The 22,330-nt window shown below is 44.1% G+C and overlaps 1 protein-coding gene across 1 annotated transcript in view; it reads left to right on the forward strand.

The window, feature by feature from the left end:
• LOC128698948 (homeobox protein ceh-30-like) overlaps positions 1 to 22,330 on the forward strand; it is an 80,630-nt gene that overhangs the window by 30,468 nt on the left and 27,832 nt on the right. Inside the window, exon 2 of the mRNA XM_053791397.2 lies at positions 18,808 to 19,154. Coding sequence (XP_053647372.2) covers positions 18,808 to 19,154 — 347 coding nt within the window. The remainder of the gene's footprint in view (positions 1 to 18,807; positions 19,155 to 22,330) is intronic.

Consider the following 22,330-nt stretch of genomic DNA (forward strand, 5'->3'; position numbering starts at 1 on the left):
ACCCACAGTGGGACTTTACTACCCACAGTGAAACTTTACCACCCACAGTGGAACTTTACCACCCACAGTGGGACATTACCACCCACAGTGGGACTTTACTACCCACAGTGGAACTTTACTACCCACAGTGGAACTTTACCACCCACAGTGGGACTTTACTACCCACAGTGGGAATTTACTACCCACAGTGGAACTTTACCACCCACAGTGGGACTTTACTACCCACAGTATAACTTTACCACCCACAGTGGAACTTTACCACCCACAGTGATGCTTTACCACCCACAGTAGAACTTCACTACCACAGTGGGACTTTACCATCCACAGTGGGACTTTACCACCACAGTGGGACTTAACCACCACAGTGGGACTTTACCACCACAGTGGGACTTAACCACCACAGTGGGACTTTACCACCACAGTGGGACTTTACCACCACAGTGGGACTTTACCATCCACAATGATTTACTCTGCAAGGAGTATCTTTGACACAAGACTCGAGAGTAAAGTTTATAATCCATGATACACAGTATTACACTGTCATCCATACAAAAGTCCAGAGTCATACACAGTATCTGAGTGGTGAACGAGGGAGTGAGTCCCTCCCCAGGCACACACACAGGAAGCTAGAACAAAATGGCTCAAAGAAACCACAGAGAATAAAGAGAATTAATGTCAAATGGTTAAAATTCAATAACACTTGTGCAGAAAGTGTTTTTATATACGTATGTGAGGAGTGAACTTAACTGTTCACTCTGGCTTGTGTTGACATAATGGCGCGCGTGCGCACGCTCCCCCTTCTTCCTTCCCGCATCACAATACCCGCCCCAGTTTTTCCACAATCGAAGTTTAAACCCGCGGAAAATTGGATAATAATTGCGGATTAGAACGGGTCATTGCTGCTCTTGTGGTGGGTGGAGGAGGTTGGTGTGGCGACACGGGCTCGTTTGTTTAACCAAGAGTCACAAGGGTTCCCTTAACTTCCCCTGCTTCCCTACCCTCGTTACTGCTATTCACCAGGCAGGGAAACTTGCACTCTCAGGGTCACCAGAGAGACGTACTCAAATTGACTCGTCATAGAGTTGGTGAAACTGGTGGCAATACTAGTTTCCTCCTGGAAGATTCGAAATACATGAATACGGCAACATTAGAAGGAAAACAGCAAATACACACTTACAGTCTCAGAGTTGTCAGGAAGTGGAACAAACTGGAGAGTGATGTAGTGGAGGCAGGATCCATACACAGCTTTAAGAAGAGGTACGATAAAGCTCTTGGAGCAGGGAATGGACCTAGTAGCGATCAGGGAAGAGGCGGGGCTAGGAGCTGTGAGTCGACCCCCGCAACCACAAATATGTGAGAACACACACCCACACACATACATACACAGAGCTCTGTTGGATATCTAAATGGGAATCCTCCTCACCAAGTGAGTCACCTGGCGAGTGACGCAGTGGAGGTGAAGGATGACCACGGTGTAACAGAGAATAACTTCACTACCTCCACGATGAATACTACCACTAATTCTACCACATATTCTAACGTCAGTAACATTACTAAGACCACTACTACTACTCCGCTATAGTGCCGTTCCTGTTATCTCTACCAGCTCTAGTATATCGTACCGGCTGCTGTGTGGTACAGTGTCAAATGCTTTCACGCAAGCTAAGAGTATGTCCAAGCATGTGTGTGTGTGTGTGTGTGTGTGTGTGTGTGTGTGTGTGTGTGTGTGTGTGCGCGCTCGCTTGCGTTTCTCTTCCTCTCTCTCTCTCACGTCACTTCCTGTATGTCTTGACGTTCCTCATTGTTTTCAGTACTTAAGCCGGCACGGCATCGAGCCTTCTCATGCGGATTACTGATCCCATTCGCCTTTCATGTTAACAAACGCTTGAAGCGGTAGCAGAGTCGAGTACTCACCGGATTATACTAGCCGCGTTATTTTTGCTGGGTGGTAGAGGGTGAGGGTTGAGTCTCTGCTCCTGGCCCTACCAAGAGCAGACACTAGTACCCACTGGTATTATTGGCTCCTGGCCCGGAGGACCCTGTCATACCTGCTTCCGAAACTCTGGAGAGAGTTTTCCTCTATCGCTTCCTCATCCAGTCCTCGTCCAGTTCATTAATTTTTTTTTTTACAACCCATTTGTCTTCGGCTTGTGTTTCTAACTTTCTGCTGTTGTCTGTCTGCCGTGAAATGCTCTGCATCACCGGGGCCTCACCATAATTTACAATACATGTTACCTAATTTTGTAAAGTTGCAGTCCCATGGATATAAAAAAAATAAATTTCGAACACTCTTCTCCTATTTGTTGTGTTAAATCCTCTTAGCATCTTGTACGTTGTTGTTATGTTTCTTTGATCTCTCTCTCTCTCTCTCTCTCTCTCTCTTTCAACACTGTCAGATTCCTTTGTTTTCTCTCTGTGAACACCTTAACACCGAGACTAGTTTTCTTGCGAATCTCTACACCTTGAGCTTCTTAGCACGCTTAATCAGGTGTAGGCTCCATAATGGCTCCGTGAACTCTACAATGTATCTGACATAAGTTGTGAATACTGTCTTAAATTATTCTTTATTGATTTGCCTAAAAGCAATCTTTAAATTAGCTAGTCTCTCATATACTAATGTTAAAAGGTTAATGTGTATCGCTGGCGATAAGTTTGGTGTGATGCTCACCCCAAGACCCTTCTCCTTATACGATAGTTCACTTCTCATATACTCGAATTCCAGTAAGTCCTTTTCTTGACCATCTCCTCAGTCTATCAACGTTCTCTAGCTAAGCTGTCTGTCTGTCCTCTCGCACTTCTAAATTCCTCACATAATAATAATAATAATAATAATAATAATAATAATAATAATAATAATAATAATAATAATAATAATAATAATAATAATAATCTTATTTCTACAAGAACATGATACAACTTATACGGACATAGCTAACATCAATGACATACTATACAGAAAGTCTCTGGTTATGCAGAGCATTTCGGGCAACTTAATTTTGTCCCAGGATGCGACCCACAACAGTCGAATTATCAGAAAGACGTGATGCTTAGGGTTAAATCCTTTCTCAAGTGATTTACCCAGTTGTGAAGACGAAGATACAGAATGCTAAATAAACTTTAAGACAATGCTTCACTCTGTGCGGAGCTTTCCCAACTTATGTTTCGTTGTGTAGAGCTTTACCAAGTTATGTTTCACGCTGTGTAGAATTTATCAACTCATGTTTTGGTGTATAGAGTTTTATCAAATCAAGAAAGCTTTTCCATCAAACTCTGTCTTTGGTAAAAAGACAAACAAATGCGTTACTGCCAATAAAACATCCCAATCAGAATGTAAAAAAGGTCTTGGGAACAAAAATAATAATCTGCATTTCTACCAAAAAAAAAAAAAAAAAAAAATAGGTGATACAGACATAGCTGAAATTCAAAGCCAAGAAAGTCAAGATGTGTGCATCATAAGGCTTACGGATTGCTCCTATTTACATCAGCATTAAGTTGTGTATTATTTACCATCGTGTCGATAGTTTCAGCCATTTCTCTCTGACCTGTGTCTGGATAAGACGTGGAAACGTGTCACCACGAATGCCTTCTTCAGTCACGTGCATGTGCCTTGTTTCGCAAACCCATGTCCGTGGTTATGCTTGTCGGCGCTGTCCTATTCGAGTATTGCAAGAATTGTAATGGCGCCGGTACTGATCCTTGGGGAACCCCAAGTGTTGTTCTCTCGTATCACGATACAATTCTCTCTACCATAGCTCTTCACCTGCTGTTATTTTTTCTTTGATCCAATTACACATTGAAAGACTAACTGGAGGTCGAACAAGTGAAGTTTTAAACTAGTGGTGTTGTAAGCAAACGGTGTTGTAAACCAGAGGTGTTGTAAACCAGAGGTGTTGTAAACCAGAGGTGTTGTAAACCAGAGGTGTTGTAAACCAGAGGCACTATAAATCAAAGATATTGTAAATCAGAGGTATTATAAAGCGGTGTTAATGTAAATCAACATTTAGTGATTTTGTCTTTCTTTCTAAAGTATAAAAATGCACAATACCATCGCTGGAACAACACACAAATAACCCGCACATTGGACAAAGAAACTTATAACTACATTTCGGTTAATGTGTGACTAGTTAATGGTCCAAGTCGGACCGAAACGTTGTCGTCATAAGTTTCTTCCCTCTTTGCTTCCAATTTAAGTTAGTCATCAGTCTAAGTCAAAGGTGTGTTCGTGTTCAGTCCAGACCTAACTGTGGAAACTTGCTGAACAAGTTACGACTGATCATTCTAACTGAAGACAATGTTGTTCTTGCTGCAGCCTTCACCGTGGAAACTACACCAAGTTAAACAAGCAATAACTGAATTTTTCAAGAGATGAATAATTTTGAGCGCTGTGTATTTTGTGGGATGAGCGTTTGTGAGGCGTATTATTGTGGTGAGCTGGATGACGCATTCACTCTTTCCAAACATTCCTGGATAATTATGGGCATTGAGGTGCATGAGGGAGGGAGAGAGGGGGGATGGATAGATGAAGGATGAGAGGGGGAAACTGATAGATGGAGGGAGGGAAGAAGAAACGAAGGAAAGGATGGAAAAGAGGTAGGAGAGAAAGAATTGAGAAAGATAAAAAAAAATGGATGTAGGGAATGAAGCAGATAAGGAAAATAGGGAGAAGGAGGTATAGATGTATGGGGGGAGAGGGAAGGAAAGAGAGAAGGAAGGAAGGACGAGAAGAAAAGATAAAGGAAAGGGGGGAAGGAGAGAGGGGAGGAGGGAAGGATAAATGAGGGAGAGAAGATGGATAAAAGGGATGGAAGGAACGGAGCAGTGTTAGAACGCCCCATGGTAGACTCGGGAAAGTCTTGAAACAGGTTCCCAGAGGCAGGTCCTTCAGGCCCTGGGGCGGCCCCCCAGGGCACTACCACAGTGGCCTCCCCACACACACACCCTGAGGCAGACCCCAGGGCACCTCACTATTGCTGGTCAGGGTCATGGAGAGCCACCAGGGGGCCACCTGGCAGGGGACCACTCCAGGGAACGGGCACCTGCCGTGCCTTTGTGATTTTGGTACCTGACGTTTGACTGGTTGATGAAGCGAGAGTACTAGTCAGTGCTAACACGTGGCAGTACTCTACTAGTCAGTGCTAGTACGTGACAGTACTCTACTAGTCAGTGCTAGCACGTGGCAGTACTCTACTAGTCAGTGCTAGCACGTGGCAGTACTCTACTAGTCAGTGCTAGTACGTGACAGTACTCTACTAGTCAGTGCTAGCACGTGGAATTACTCTACTAGTCAGTGCTAGCACGTGGCAGTACTCTACTAGTCAGTGCTAGCACGTGGCAGTACTCTACTAGTCAGTGCTAGCACGTGGCAGTACTCTACTAGTCAGTGCTAGCACGTGGCAGTACTCTACTAGTCAGTGCTAGCACGTGGCAGTACTCTACTAGTCAGTGCTAGCACGTGGCAGTACTCTACTAGTCAGTGCTAGCACGTGGCAGTACTCTACTAGTCAGTGCTAGCACGTGGCAGTAAGTACTCTACTAGTCAGTGCTAGCACGTGGCAGTACTCTACTAGTCAGTGCTAGCACGTGGCAGTACTCTACTAGTCAGTGCTAGCACGTGGCAGTACTCTACTAGTCAGTGCTAGCACGTGGCAGTATTCTACTAGTCAGTGCTAGCACGTGGCAGTACTCTACTAGTCAGTGCTAGCACGTGGCAGTACTCTACTAGTCAGTGCTTGCACGTGGCAGTACTCTACTAGTCAGTGCTAGCACGTGGCAGTACTCTACTAGTCAGTGCTAGCACGTGGCAGTAAGTACTCTACTAGTCAGTGCTAGCACGTGGCAGTACTCTACTAGTCAGTGCTAGCACGTGGCAGTACTCTACTAGTCAGTGCTAGCACGTGGCAGTACTCTACTAGTCAGTGCTAGCACGTGGCAGTACTCTACTAGTCAGTGCTAGCACGTGGCAGTACTCTACTAGTCAGTGCTAGCACGTGGCAGTACTCTACTAGTCAGTGCTAGCACGTGGCAGTACTCTACTAGTCAGTGCTAGCACGTGGCAGTACTCTACTAGTCAGTGCTAGCACGTGGCAGTACTCTACTAGTCAGTGCTAGCACGTGGCAGTACTCTACTAGTCAGTGCTAGCACGTGGCAGTACTCTACTAGTCAGTGCTAGCCCGTAGCAGTACTCTACTATTCAGTGCTAGCACGTGGCAGTACTCTACTAGTCAGTGCTAGCATGTGGCAGTACTCTACTAGTCAGTGCTAGCACGTGGCAGTACTCTACTAGTCAGTGCTAGCACGTGGCAGTACTCTATTAGTCAGTGCTAGCACGTGGCAGTACTCTACTAGTCAGTGCTAGCACGTGGCAGTACTCTACTAGTCAGTGTTAGCACGTGGCAGTACTCTACTAGTCAGTGCTAGCACGTGGCAGTACTCTACTAGTCAGTGCTAGCACGTGGCAGTACTCTACTAGTCAGTGCTAGAGCGTGGCAGTACTCTACTAGTTACACTTACTCAGTTTTACTCTCTTGGCTGTGGTTGCTGAGGCAGTCAGCTCCTGGCCCCAACTCTTGAATACTCATGAACGTTCACACTGTTTCTGGGCTCCGTTTTACTTACTCCTAAAACTGAGTATGGAATCTACTTCCGCTAGCTACTCATTCGAATTGTCTCACATACTAAGTACTCCAATACATCTATGCTCCCTTGTCCTTTGTACGTCGCAATTATATCTCCCCTGGTTCTCTTCCATTGTTAAAAGGGTGTGTTTCTTGAGTCATTATTCGTATGTTATTCTTAACTCTGTATCTAGTCTAGCTGTGAATCTTTGGACTTTCTCTAGTTTCAGGACAGTCTTTTCCAGGTGGGAGACTCTAGGCCTGGTCATGGACCGGGCCGCGGGGGCGTTGATCCCCGGAATAACCTCCAGGTAACCTCCTCCAGGTATGCTGGTACTGCATACCCTATCAATTACGAGGTTATTTTTCTCCTGAAGCACGTCGTATATAGAGTCCTGAAGGGTTCTTTCTTCAAGTACTTCAGCCAAGTAACCACATAAGATGCCGAGGTTACTTGGCTGATGTACACCTCCGGGGATGTGGTTGATTTGATTCTTTCCTTTTTCGAGGCTTGTAGTCTCGGTCACCCTTTCCCCACTGCATCGTCTTCACTGTTCTTTCTCGATGTTCGTAACTTTCTACTTGAGGGTTCAAGTTCAATAAAATTACCTGCAGATTGTCTTGGTCTTGCTGTAAGTTTCCTGGTCTTTTCCTGTACTTAGTCTTTTTCTTAGCTTTTCGTCATTTGCAAGGCAGAATGCAAAGAACAATATATCGCCACCCACGGTGTGTACTCATATCAGGAACAGTACTCTACTAGTAGGGAACCTTGTGGGGCACCGCTCATCACGCTCACCCATCCTAACACCTTTTTCTCAGACCATAACTGTTTCCTTCCGCTCAGATTTCCATTTCTCCAGTACAGTACATTTCCCGTTATTCCAGCCTGCTCTTCCACTCAGTGCGGAATGCCTTCTTGCAGCTTGTTACCCTCTCATAGAACTCCAGTTCTGTATAAGATTTACCCATGGTTGTCATGTAAGACTCCATGCCTCTCCAGGCGCTTCCTTCTCCTAATCATTATCATCTACATTACCGTAGATAGCTTACATTGATTGAATAACAAAACGACCTTGAAGTTTTCCATTTTTATTTCGGAATGTGGCTTTTAGGGCAAGTTATGAATTATAGGTAATGCTTCTGCTTCCTCCCTAAGGGCTCTATTAGTGGCCTTGTTAGGTCCCGTTATCAGACACCAGGCAGTGACAAACACAGTAACACGAGGCCGTGTCAAACAACGTCAGATACGAAGCAGTGTCACGCAAAAGTCCCTGGACCCATTACGTACCTCTGTAATCTGTAAATACCTTTGTAACTTGTCATGATTGTGACTAGACCTACCCGGAGTTCATTACCTTTGTAATTTGTGAGTTCATTACCTTTGTAAATTGTGAATTCATTACCTCTGTAACTTGTTCAGCTATCAAAACTTTGGAGTCCAGTCCCTGGACCAATTATGTACCTCTGTAATCTTTTGACTACCGCCCACAGGATGGGTATGGGGTGCATAATAAACATATTAAACTAAACTGTCACGCAAAATGTTAGACACGAGGCAACGTCAGACACAATGTCAAACACGAGGCAATGTTAGACACAATGTCAGACACGAGGCAGTGTCAAACATGAGATAGAATGCGTGTAGAAGGGGGACTTAAATGTTAAGTGGCTCGCGGAGGGTCACTTGAAGAGCTAAACAGCGTCAAGTGGTTAATGTGAGGACGATGTCGTGAGAAAGTGCCCCAGGCCTGGGCTGTTCCTCCTGCACACGCGTTCGCTCACGTTCGAGCGACACACACACATACACTACACACCTCCACACAACAGGCCAAGTGTCTATCGACAAGTGTCTCTGACATCTAGTAACTACCGCTACTACTACACATACACCTCTGTGAGTGAGGTCACCTGAGAGTGTCAGTAATGTTGCCTTTGGAGCACTTAGCTGGGTTGGTAGCGCACTCATCTCACACAATGAGGTCCGTGGTTTGATTCCCGGTACAAATGGAAACATTAGGACGTGTTTAATTAAGAACACCTGCTGTCCCTGTTCACCTAACAGTAACATAGGTACCTGGGTGTAGAAATAAATATTATTATTATTTAGTAGTAGTAGTAGTAGTTGTTGTTGTAGTAGTAGTAGTAGTAGTAGTAGTAGTAGTAGTAGTAGTAGTAGTAGTAGTAGTAGTAGTAGTAGTAGTAGTAGTAGTAGTACCCTTTGTGTAGATGGTAAGTGTAACGGTCATAGCAACCTCTGTTAGTAAAGTACATCAGGTGGTTGCAGGTGTTATTGCGCACTGTGCACTCGTTGCTAGTGTTGCCCCTTTGACAAGCATTTCATTGCACCTCGAGTCTAGTCTAAGCTTCTGCAAGTTTACCTCGTGTACGATTTACCACAGCCTCTCCCTGCAGTTGTGTGCTGGCTCAGTCGCCTTAGTGACTAGCTCCTCATGGCGACGGGAAATGATTGTTTAAAATTTCAACACATTTTTCTTCTCATTATTGGTAAGTTGCCCAGATTTATATTTTTCCCTAATCTTTGTCCTATACACTGGAAGGAAACTTATCGGATTTGTCTTGGATTTTTTTCCATAATCTTGTTCAAGTTTTCTTGTCCTTTTTTTTTATTATTTGTTGACATCTCTTTTAATGAGAACATAATGGTCCCTAACTTGTCTCTGACACTTTTCTGTTAATTATTTATATTTATAATGAATAAAGTTATAATACCATGGCTGGAAAAATATACAAATAATTCGGACATAGGCGACTGAAACTTTCGGCGACGTTTCGGTCCGTCTAGGACCATTAACAAGTCTGTGTGACGTTAATGGTGCAATCAGACCGAAACGTGGTAACAAGTTTCAGTTTCCTAAATGCGGATTATTTGTGTATTTACATTTGTAGTTATGTGAAACAATAATCCTTTTGTATCACTGTGCACAAGAAATATTATTATAATAATAGTATATAATATCGCCTGACTGATGAATAAGACCCATATGCAACACTCGCAGTTATTCCCGAAATGTTTCGCCTACATAATAGGCTTTTTCAGTCGTATATAGAAGTGGCTAAAATTGAAGACAGCAGAAACAGTGAAACTATTATGACGTGATAAGTCTATAAAACCTGTCGTTTTGAGGTGGTTAGAGATGAGGGACTGACCACTTCAGAACTACTACTGCTTCAAGGTTGATGGAGCAATCACATCATCTTTACTTCTCCACTGCTTCTGTTGTCTCCAATTTTCGCTACCTGTACATTCAACTGTAGCCTATTGTGTAGGCGAAACGTTTCGGAAATAACGATATCAAGTGTTGCACATGTGTCTTTTTCATCATTATAATGTCCCGTGGCCTGGTAGGCAACGCTCTCGCCTCACACAATCATTGTCCGTGGTTCAATCCCGGCCGGGTGGAAACATTAGGCCTGTGTCCTCACACCTGTTGTCCTGTTCACCTAACAAGCAAGAAAGTAGGTACCTGGGTGTTATAATAATAATAATATCTTTATTTCTACAATTACATGTACAAGGTATACAGACCATAGCTGACATCAATGACATACCACTATATAGAAAGCCGCTTGTTATGCATAGCATTTCGGGCAAATTAGGTCAGTTTTGTCCCAGGATGCGACCCACACCAGTCGACTAACACCCAGGTACTCATTTTACTGATGGGGAACATAGACAACCAGTGTAAGGAAACACGCCCAATGTTTCTACCCTCGCCATGTGAAGCAAGAGCTGTAGCCACCAGGCCACGGGACACCGTTAGTCGACTGGTATGGGTGGCATCCTGGGGGACAAGTTTGAAGGGCCCCCAATGGAAATAAGAGTCCTTGATGAAGCACTAACTTTCTTTGGTTATTCTGAGTGGCTAACCCTTTGGGGTTAAAATTCCCAACACAATCTTAACCACGTGACAGACACGCTGCCTAGTTGTACTCCCCTAGATGGAGTTATGCATTGCAGACAGGTTGTTGAAAAAGTATGTATTAAGACACCGTTTCTCCCTATACAGAGCAAAACACTGTCCCATTAAAAGCTTGTGGCTCTTGTGTTAGTGTTCATATACTTACCTCTGGTTGTTGGATAATGTGTGTGGTAGATGGGTTGGAAGGCTAGGTGTGCTGCAGTGTCCTCTGGCCCGCCCTCCCGCTCCTCTTGTCGTGCTGAGCAGCCAAATATGTGCTCTCAGTCTCCCGCTGTCGGCCGCTGAAAAGGCACCGCCGAACTAATGAAACGTAGCATACAATTATGGCTGGCGTAGAGGTACAATGGCAAGTCGTGCAGTCAATAGCACTTCTCCTGCCACATTCCCGCGTCCTGACGCCTATTGTTTACATCCGTATTTGGTAAATTTCTCATATTATTTGCTTTATTTTAAAACATACAAAATTTATCAATTTATTTATGTGAGAAACCGCTTACAAATGCCACAGTGCGGTAAGTATATGCAGATTAGTTGCTATATAAAGCAGAGGAAGGCAGAGTCGGGAGCGAGGGTAAGGACAAGAGCGTGGGAGCACAAGATGGCGGGCGGCGCGGCATGAATGGTGGGGGTGTGGCGCGACCAGCCAAACAAACCCAATAAAAAACACATTCACATTGAATCCTCGCGGAAATCCGTGTGTGCCCAACAGTTCTGATTGTGATCAAGTTCATTAGCAGTTAATCTGTTAGTTGGTGGGACAATGAGTGTGTGAGGGCAGGGAGCTCCCGCAGACCCGGTCAGCTCACCCTCAAAGACCAGCAGCTGTCACTTCCCGAGGAGGTGCTACGGGGGGCGAGCCACACTGCTGCTACATAATCTGCACTTACAAGACCCCACTACCGCATGCAAGACGCCATCTACCACACACAGCATGGGACACCGGTGTCTGGGAGAGAGAGTAGCAGGGTCTTGCCCCCTGGGGCCTGTCACTCACGCCTCAGCTATTCAAAGATGAAGTCAAACCTGTAAACAATTGCTGCCTTGCAGCCTGACCTGGTGCATTGTGCTACGAACGTTGTAGCAGCCTGAACTGATGCATTATGCTACGAACGTTGTAGTAGCCTGACCTGGTGCATTGGGCATGAACGTTGTAGCAGCCTGACCTGTTGCATAATGCCATGCATGTTGTTGTAGCAGCCTGACCTGGTGCATTATGCAATCGCCGTTGCTGCTGAATACTGTGACCACAAATGCATTTGTGGTCACAGTGGTGGCCCATGCTAACCTCCCTATGGCGTATAGAAATGTATCTAGTTGGATGAATCTTATTAGAGCCAGCTGACCCAGTGGTTTAACTCACTGACCTGTGAGTTGAGGACTCACTTGCCATGGGTTCAAACCCCAGCCGTTACGCGATGAGTTGGAACAAGTCACATGAAAGTAATGAGGTACCCACAACTTGTCCTGATCTCCGACTTTCACACCAAAGTATTGAAAATAAGCTGTTTTCACAAGCTGCTTGATAGTTCGTCTTTTGTATGTTGGAGTGAAACTGTCACATATATAACAAAACAGTGGAGATTCGAGGATGTGGAAGGAATGGACAGAAGTGAAGCAAGGGAGTTTACCTGGAGAGAGTTCCGGGGGTCAACGCCCCCGCGGCCCGGTCTGTGACCAGGCCTCCTGGTGGATCAGAGCCTGATCAACCAGGCTATTACTGCTGGCTGCACGCAATCCAGCGTACGAGCCACAGCCCGGCTGGACAGGTACCAACTTTAGGTGCTTGTCCAGTGCCAGCCTGAAGACTGCCAGGGGTCTGTTGGTAATCCCCCTTATGTATGCTGGGAGGCAGTTGAACAGTCTCGGGCCCCTAACACTTATTGTATTGTCTCTTAACGTGCTAATGACACCCCTGGTTTTCACTGGGGGGATGTTGCATCGTCTGCCAAGTCTTCTGCTTTCGTTGTGAGTGATTTTCGTGTGCAAGTTCGGTACTAGTCCCTCTAGGATTTTCCAGGTGTATATGCTGTATAGTCCTTGTGGCTTAGCGCTTCTTTTTGATTATAATAATAATCCAGGTGTATATAATCATGTATCTCTCCCGCCTGCGTTCCAGGGAATACAGGTTCAGGAACTTTAAGCGCTCCCAGTAATTGAGGTGGTTTATCTCCGTTATGCGCGCCGTGAAGGTTCTCTGTACATTTTCAAGGTCAGCAATATCACCTGCCTTTAAAGGTGCTGTTAGTGTGCAGCAATATTCCAGCCTAGATAGAACAAGTGACCTGAAGAGTGTCATCATGGGCTTGGCATCCCTAGTTTTGAAGGTTCTTATTATCCATCCTGTCATTTTTCTAGCAGCTGCGATTGATATAATGTTATGGTCCTTGAAGGTGAGAGACTACATAGTAATATAATAATAATAATAATAATAATAATAATAATAATAATAATAATAATAATAATAATAATAATAATAATAATAATATTAATAATATTAATAATAATAATAATAATAATTTTATTTCTACAAGTACATGTACAAGGTATACAGGCCTAGCTGACATCAGTGACACATTATTATATAGAAAGCCGCTTTTTGTGCAGACAATTTCGAGCAAATTCGGTCTGTTTTGTCCCAGTATGCAACCCACACTAGCCGACTAACACCCAGGTATCCCTTTTTACTGATTGGTGAACAGGGCAACCGGTGTAAGGAAACACGCCTAATGTTTCCACCCTTGCCGGTAATCGAACCCGGACATCCAGTGTGTGAAGCAAGATCTTTTCCCACCAAGCCACGGGCTACCGTAGGAACACTTCAGACTGGGAGTCCCAAGGTGGTGATTACAGTCATGTACAACCCGCCACAGAATAGCAGGAGGCCAAGACAAAAGTATGATGAAAGCAGCAGAGCAACCACGAGGCATTGTAGGCTTATACCTTGACGTTAAAGATATCATTTACTCTGAAAAAGAGAAAACATGTAATCCATTAGTGATGAAACATTCTCGTAAATAGAAAGTATCAAAAAACGCCATAAATCATCTTCCATAGAATGACTAATCACTCAGTTCAAAAGTAACCGTGGTGACGAGTGGGCTCTGTCACATAAACTGTATGTGTTGGAGCAAAACTAAGTTCACATTTGAATTCAGCGTCCCCAAAATAGTTTGAAACGCGTCTTTTTAAACGTGAACTGAAAACTGTGTTGATCAGCCTTGTGAAGTAAATGTTACCGGCACTAAACACATCGTCAAATGTTTAATGTTTTCACTAAGTTCGTATGTATTAGAGGATGTTCAAAGATACACAAGTATGGATGTAAGTAATGTGTGTGTGTGTGTGTGTGTGTGTGTGTGTGTGTGTGTGTGTGTGTGTGTGTGTGTGTGTGTGTGTGACAAACAGCAAGGATGATAATTAACAAATACCTTGTCAGTGTAGAGGTAAATTTACGTGTAAGCCAAGACTAAAAATTCACAATACTGTGGCTGGAACAATTCACAAAAAAATGCACTTGAGAAAGGACCCTTACAACAATTTTCAGTCCATCTTGAATCACTGTTAAGTAAGTGGACAGAACCAAACGTCGTCATAAGGATCTTCCAAGTGCGATTTTTGGGTGATTTCAATCGACGTATCACTGTGTTTAGTAAACAGTTTTATGTAAGAAGAATAACTGCTTCAAAAGAAAACTGTCGTAGTTGTTCACACAAACTGCTACATCCCTCATGAAAGGTGCCTGCTGCCCAAAAACCCGCAAGATCCAGTGCCCCTTCCACACGGTGAGAACGCGGGCATCAACAATATCTCCGTCACATTTCTGTTGAAAAATTACCTCCTCGACTTCCAGTTTGATGAGGTCATGTGAAGACGCTAGTACCACCCATTTCCAGGCACTGTTTGACCTCTAGGATCATAGATGTGATAAATCTGATCCATTTTTGAGTTTCTATGTATTATAAAAGGTAGAGAACACGAGAGGAAATGCAGTGAGAGAGAATTAAAATGTATATAGTGCATGTTAGAACGAAATGGATCAAATCAGGTTATCCCCTTATTTCCCCAGGAGCCGTGTCACCCCTACGGGTTTAGCGATTCTCAGTGATTATGATAATAAAGCATAAGAACAAAAGAAAGTAGGAACACTGCAACTGGCCTGTTAGCCCATACTAGGCAAGTCCTTAACAAATCCAGCCTACTAACAGAATATTTGCCTAATCCGTTTTCAACAAATGCATTCCATGTATGAAACATTCACTTACTGTGGTAAACATACAATTCTTACTTGATAAAATGCAGTCAGTGTTTGATAACATGCAAAAAAATATTTAACGAAGAACGTTTGACAAAATACAGCCACACGGAAAAAAAAAATGCGATCCAACTGAATGTGTTGTAATGAAAGGCAATGTTTAACACTGGGGAGATGGGCAGCGGGCGGTGCAGTCGCCCTAACGGTCTTTTAAATGTTTTAAGAATTGCTTCTGAGTTAGTCATTGTTGGTCCCCCGGCGACCATTGTCCTCCACCTTGTATTGTCGAGGCGTCTAACGACCTCGGAGCTGGCCGAGACGCGCCAGGCTATTCATTTTTTTTTTCATATATCTTCTTTGTTATTGATTGAGCGTTATCCCCAATGTGTCAGGGAAATAGTTTATTGTTATTTGCATTGATCTCCCTAAGTCCTTAAGTCCAGTGGTAAAAAGATTTTCTACTATATGGAGCTGTTCCGCGATATATTCACGCAGGATATACACACCGAGAGCTGTATGTTTCTCAGTGTATATACGCCTAGAGTTCACTTTAATCCTTTTTTTTTTTTTTTAGGGATTGTAATATTCTTGAATGGCGGTGAATAGGTAACATGCAACCTTAATCTTTGTTCTCCGCACACATCACGTCATTTCGGACATATTTATCTAAGAAAACGGAGTGCCGCAGAGTTGTGTGCTAAGCCCAACATTGTTTTCTGCCCAACGTTCGTCCCGAGAATCTTAATTAATAATAATGATAATAATAATAATAATATCTTCACTTCTATAAGTAGATGTGCAAGGTATATAGGCCTGGCTGACATCAATGACATACCACTATATAGAAAGCGCCTTGTTGTGCAGAGCATTTCAGGAAAATTAGATCAATTTTGTCCCCGAATGCGACCCACACCAGTCGACTAACACCCTGATGGGTGAACATGGACAGCAGGTGTCTTATGTAAACACGTCCTAATGTCTTCCAGCCGTACCGGGGATCGAACCCCGGACTTCAGTGTGTGAGCTGGGTGCCGAAGATTGTGCTTTGTTGCATTCCTTATTAAACACACAATTTTCAAATGAGCCGATTCAAATTGCTTTTGAGTTTGTCCAAAGTTGGGCGAAGCAACGGAATTTAAAGTTTGCAGCTGGTTAAAGTATTCCAAATGCCTTTAATCATTTCACTTTCCCTGTTACCATTACACTAACTGATGCAACCTTCAGCAAGATTCTTGGACCTGCACTGCGACCTCAGCCTCAACTGGGAAAATTCTATTGAGCGGTCAGCTTTTGCTTTATCACCTGGTATCTTACTGGTACCTAATGGGAAGCCATCAGGGCATCATTATTAATGATGGATACTGACGTGATCAGTTTACCAATCAATGCTACCTTTCATGAGGTTTGTTGTGGCCCAGAATGCATGTTCGTCTGTTTGCCTCGGAGTACGGTGCATTGCACCCTAACTGAGAGCTTGGAGGTGGAAGCAAACGTCCATCTGCTCCTATTAAGCCGAGAACAATTAGAACATCATGGCGCCCAGGAAGTCAACAATAATCAAACCGGCCTGTAACACATCTTTACATCATTAACAGTTTCTTCTGAGTGGCTCCAGGCCCCTGGCTGTTGACTTCGGTCTCTCGCTCTCTCAGGCGTCCGGTATTGTACTGACTGAGGTAAATTAGCGTGTGAAAGAATATATAACTCCTTGGGAGCCACCCAAAATTAACGTGTGTTCGTCATGGTTCCCAAGCAAAAAAGTAATTTGTGCTGCTACCTCATTCACCTCCACTTATATACTAGTAGATTCAAAACAAGTGAATGTGTGGGTGCAGATGTATAGTCGACTGAATGTTCCTTCAGGGTCCGTTTGCCAAACCATACATAGGTCTTCCTTGGTGAGCATTTGGCCATGGAGTGAACCATAGATTTTGCATTACTTATAAAACAAGGCAGCTGCATTGACAGCTGTACAGGCTGGAGTCACAAATACGAATCAAATACTGTGCGACATTATTTATAGGTTAAACTCGTAAGTCTGGTACCCGGTCACTGTAACATCGGCCAATCTCTAGGCCTAGGCCACGGAGCCGGGGCCATTGTTCTTTAGATGGAAGTCGTTACACCTGTGGCAAAGTCTGTGGCCCAACCTCGTTATTTCCCATAAGTTCAAACCTAATATTAGGAACTGGCCTTCTTCCTACGGTGCTAATCCCCGTGAGAGGATTGTGTTGGCTCTCCTCCGTCTGAACTCCACCTCCCACCTTACATCGCCTAGCAATTTCCTCCTATATGTCCCTGCGCCAGAATTATCTTCATCCCACATATGATTACCACCTGCACCTTCTACCACTTTCCTTGTCGGCCCTTTTATTCGTCTCTGTGAACGGAACTACCTTCCGTTCAAAGCAAACATTATCCTCCATGACAATCACCCCAAACATCGTCGACTCTCTGATTCACTTCCCCAAAGCGACAAAGTTGATTAAGATGAAAGTTTACGTATTCTTGAACGTAGGCAACGTCTTTCCTGTCATAGTAAATAACTCTTGGTTTCTTCCAGCTACCACACCCAGTACTTATAAACTTATATTTTCTGCTCCCTCTTTCACTTGAGGCACCTCGAGTAACAAAGGCGTTTATTTTGAAACAGTAAATTTTTTATTTGAGATAATGAACACCTGTCATTAGCTTACACCATACAGTATATCACTCTGACGATGTTCTTATGTCCACACTGACAATCCACATTTCCACTGCAGTCACATGCTACGTGATTTTACACCGAGTTAGACATAGACTTATTTCTTCTCTGTTCCTTCCTAGATGACAGGTGACCATACGTCAAGACAAAATAAGGATTAGAGTAAATTCTCAGTGTACTTACACTGAAAGACATACACTGAGTCTCGACCCCTGCAACCACAATCAGGTGAGCACTTCTGAATTGTGTCTACCTGGAGGGTATTCCTGGGATCAGCGCCCCCGCGGCCCAGCCCACGACCAGGCCTGCCATTGGACCAGGCTGTTACTGCTGGTCGCACGTAGTCCAACCTACGAACCACAGCCCGGCTGGTCCGGCACCGATCCGACTCCCTCTTAAAGGGAGCCAGAGGTCTATTGGTAATTCCCTTTATGCATGGTGGGAGGCTGTTGAATAGTCTTGGGCCCTGGACACTTATTGTGTTCTCTCTTTGTGTACCAATGGCGCCCTTACTTTTCATTGGGGGTATTTTGCATCGCCTGCCCAGCCTTTTACTTGCATAGGGAGTAATTTCTGTGTGCAGATTCGGGACCATTCCCTCTAGGATTTTTCCAAGTGTAGATTATGATATCTCTCTCGCCTGCACTCCAGTGAGTACAAGTCAAGTGCTTCCAAGCGTTCCCAGTAGTTAAGGTGTTTGATGGAACTTATACGTGGAGTAAAGGTTCTCTGTACATTCTCTAGATCAGCAATTTCACCTGCCTTGAACGGAGATGTTGGAAATAAATGGTATAAAATACCGACACAATGGAAATATAAACACATATGCAGTATAATGTGATCCTTTATTGACTACGTTTCGCCCACACAGTGGGCTTTTTCAAGTCACTGTTTGTGACTTGAAAAAGCCCACTGTGTGGGCGAAACGTAGTCAATAAAGGATCACATTATACTGCATATGTGTTTATATTTCCAACGGAGATGTTGATGTGTGGGCTATTAATTAAATACGACTCTGTGTAACAACTTAGATGTCTAATCCTTGAAATGATGAAGAATTAGACACATGTGCAACATCTAGTTATCTTTATCAGTAGACGTTCCTCCATCCATGTTCACCTTGAAACAATTAACATTTGTTTAGTAATAGTTTTATTTTAGTTTTTTTATCAAAATTTAGTTGTCTGTATTGATTATTACCGGTTTATGGGCAAAATATATTTTCCGTGTGTACCTGGTAAAAAAAATTGAGTATTCATATGTGTGTATAAATATAATTAGATAATTGTTTTCAGATGGGGAGATGCCGGAGCCCCGCGCCCACTTACCTTCACCCACGCCCATGTCTGCACTCTCTACGCTCATGACTACAACCACAACGCCCACGCCAGCACTCAATACACCCTCATCCACACTCATCACGCCCACACCCACACTTCTCACGCCCACCGCCTCGCTTGTAGCGACCTCGACTCAGGCCATGGTGAGGGCGCCCACGCCCACCATCCTGACCACGCCCAGCGTCGCCAAGCCCACGCCCACCAGCCCGCTCACATTACACGCCTCGCGGTCACCCTCACCGAGCGGAGACGACCCAGGTGACGACCTGGTGGGAGACGATGACGACGACGGAGGACCCACTGTGAGTCAATATCTATCATATTCTTGTTACACGCTCATAAAGGACCGTCACTTGATGCTGACCAGCTCTTCATCCAAGGAACTGAAGCATCCCCTCCTCTTCTTGGCCTCAAACCAGATTCCCCAGACCCTGTATGACCCCCCTGTGGGTTAAGCGCTTCACCACGAATATAATAATACTCTAACATATATATGTGTGTGTGTGTGTGTGTGTGTGTGTAGAACTCAAGTAGATTTATGACACAGGATTTCCCTTCTCTGAAGCCGTGCTGTCATGTATGAGCACAGTCTTTTCAATGTGTTCCACCACTTTTCTCCTGATAATTTTTCCATGACTGTACATACTGTACGAGTCAGTGACACTGGTCTGTAGTTTAGTGCTGCCTGTCTGTCCCCTTTCTTAAAAATTGGAACTACATGTGCTGTCTTCCACTCCTCAGGCAACTGCCCTGTTTCGACAGATTTACTGAAGATTGCTGCTAAGGGCACACACAGTTCCTCTGCTCCCTCTCTCAGTATCCATGGAGATATGTTATCTGGGCCCACCACCTTTGAGGTATCGAGTTCGTCTAGCAGTTTCTTCACCTCTACCTTGGTTATGTGTATTGTGTCCAACACCTGCTGGTGCACCCTACCTCCACAGTTTGCTAGAAGCATTCCTAACTCTATAAGAACATAAGAACATAAGAAAGGAGGATCACTGCAGCAGGCCTGTTGGCCCATACTAGGCAGGTCCTTTACAATTCATCCCACTAACAAAACATTTGCCCAACCCGATTTTCAATGCCACCCAAGAAATAAGCTCTGATGTGCAAGTCCCACTCAAACCCAACCCCTCCCACTCATGTACTTATCCAACCTAAATTTGAAACTACCCAAAGTCCTAGCCTCAATAACCCAACTAGGTAGACTGTTCCACTCATCAACTACCAGTAATCTATTTGCCTTATTACGTACGCTTAGGCATTGCTGTCTTGGTTTAAGGTTGCTGCTCACCATAACCCCCAAGTCCTTTTCGCAATCTGTATGGCTAAGTTCTACATAAGAACTAAGTTCTACATAAGAACCTAAGTTCTACATAAAAATACTTCTCTAAATCTTTTGTTTAGTTCATCACATACTTCTTGGTCACTCTTTGTCAGCTTCTTCTTTCCTCAGTCTGATTACCTGGTCCTTGACTGTTGTTTTTCTCCTAATGTGACTGTACAACAACTTTGGTTCAGATTTGGCTTTTGATGCTATGTCGTTCTTGTATTGCCTCTGGGCCTCTCTCCTTATCCTTGCATATTCGTTTCTGGTTCTGCTCAGCTCCTTGTTTTCTTGAGTCCTTTGCCTTCTATATCTTTTCCATGCTCTCGCACACTCGGTTTTGGCCTCTTTACACCTCCAATTAAACCATGGGCTCACTCTGGTCTTACCATTTTTTCTGTTGCCCTTTGGTATGAACCTTTCCTCTGCCTCCCTGCACTTAGTGATCACTATTTCCATCATTTCATTTACTGTCTTTCCATCTAGTTCTCTTTCCCACTGCACTTCATGCAGGAAACTTCTCATTCCTATGTAGTCCCCTGTTTTGAAGTTCGGTTTCTCTCTCTTTGTTCTCGTGCTGCTGCATTCTCCACTGTTAACTCTACAAGATATTCAGAACTCAGGACATCATGATCACTAGCGCCAAGGGGTCTTTCGTGGGTGATATCCCCTATGTCTGAACTATTCAATGTGAATATGAGATCCAGCCTTGCTGCAACATCCTCTCCTCTCTCTCTGGTTGTATCCCTAACATGTTGGTGCATGAAGTTCTCCAATACAGTCTCCAACATCTTAGCCCTCCATGTTTCTGGTCCCCCATGTCGCTCTAGGTTTTCCCAGTCAATCTCTTTATGACTGAAATCCCCAGTTATAAGCAATTTTGTCCTACCCATATGAGCCCTCCTGGCCACTTCAGCTAGTGTATCCACCATTGCCCTATTGCACACATCATACTCTTCTCTTGTTCTCCTGCTGTTAAGTGGTGGGTTATACATCACCTTTGGACCTCCAGTCTGAAGTGTTCCTACAATGAAGTCGTCTGTTTCCCTTCTTTCCATTCCTCCCATCTCTTCAAAACTCCACTGGTTTTTTATGAGCAATGCTACTCCTCCCCCTCCTCTGTTCTTTCTGTCTTTCCTCATAATCTGATATCCAGGTGGAAAAATTGCATCTGTTATCATCCCTGTAAATTTTGTCTCTGTTAGTACTATGATGTCAGGTGATGCATCAATGATGCGCTCTTGCCACTCTTCACTCTTATTTGTTATTCCATCTGCATTGGTGTACCATACCTTTAGCGTCCTTTCCATTACTGTATTTTGGGAGATGGAAGAGGAAGGTGCAGGCTGGGAGGGTGGGAGGCAGGGCATAATATTATGGGAGGCTGCTGTGATTGTGGAATTAGTGCTTAGGGGGGTGGTGGCTATGGAGTGAGGTTCATTTCTGTTTACTGTGTTTGGTTGATATGTGGTGACAGGGGTTTCAAGGTTTCTGTAAGCATTTGTGTTTGATGTTCCCCCAAAGGCTGAGCTTTCCTGTCTGTTGTTGCCTGTCCTGTCTCTCTTTCCTTCCACTGGTTCTGTCTTGCTCTCACTTTCAGTTGTTCCCTTTCCTTTCGTGTTCTGTCTCGATTGAGGAACACTTTTTGATAATCTGGAGAGTCCTTTAACAGTGGTTTCTGTTGTAGTATCCTGTTCCGTACCACATCTGTCTTGAATGTCAATCTGATTGGTCGATTTTTTCCCTTTGAATACTCCCCAAGTCTGTGAAAATTTTCTACCTGAGACATGTCCCTCTCTCCTGTTATTGCAATGATGTTCTTAATCTCTGTCTTCTCCCAATGCTTTCTTTCATCATAGGTCTGTCCTTCAGCCTCCTGAAGCCCATGAATAATTATTGACCTCTCCCTCTCCTGTTCTCATTTCTTTTCCCTTTGTATCTCTGGATCAGATTTAAACATCTCCTTTGCTGTTTCCCTAATCATCTCCCAGACACCATGATGGCCTGATATTACTGCTGCAAAAGACTGCTTAGCTCTATCCCCTCCTTCAGTCCCCTCGCTGCCTGCTGATGTTCTCATTTCAGTCATCTTGCTCCTTTCGGACCTCATCTTTACCTCCTGCTTCAGCACATCCATTTCTTCCTCCA

Source organism: Cherax quadricarinatus, chromosome 55 (genome assembly GCF_038502225.1).
Source record: "Cherax quadricarinatus isolate ZL_2023a chromosome 55, ASM3850222v1, whole genome shotgun sequence".
Classification (NCBI taxonomy): Eukaryota; Metazoa; Arthropoda; class Malacostraca; order Decapoda; family Parastacidae; genus Cherax; species Cherax quadricarinatus.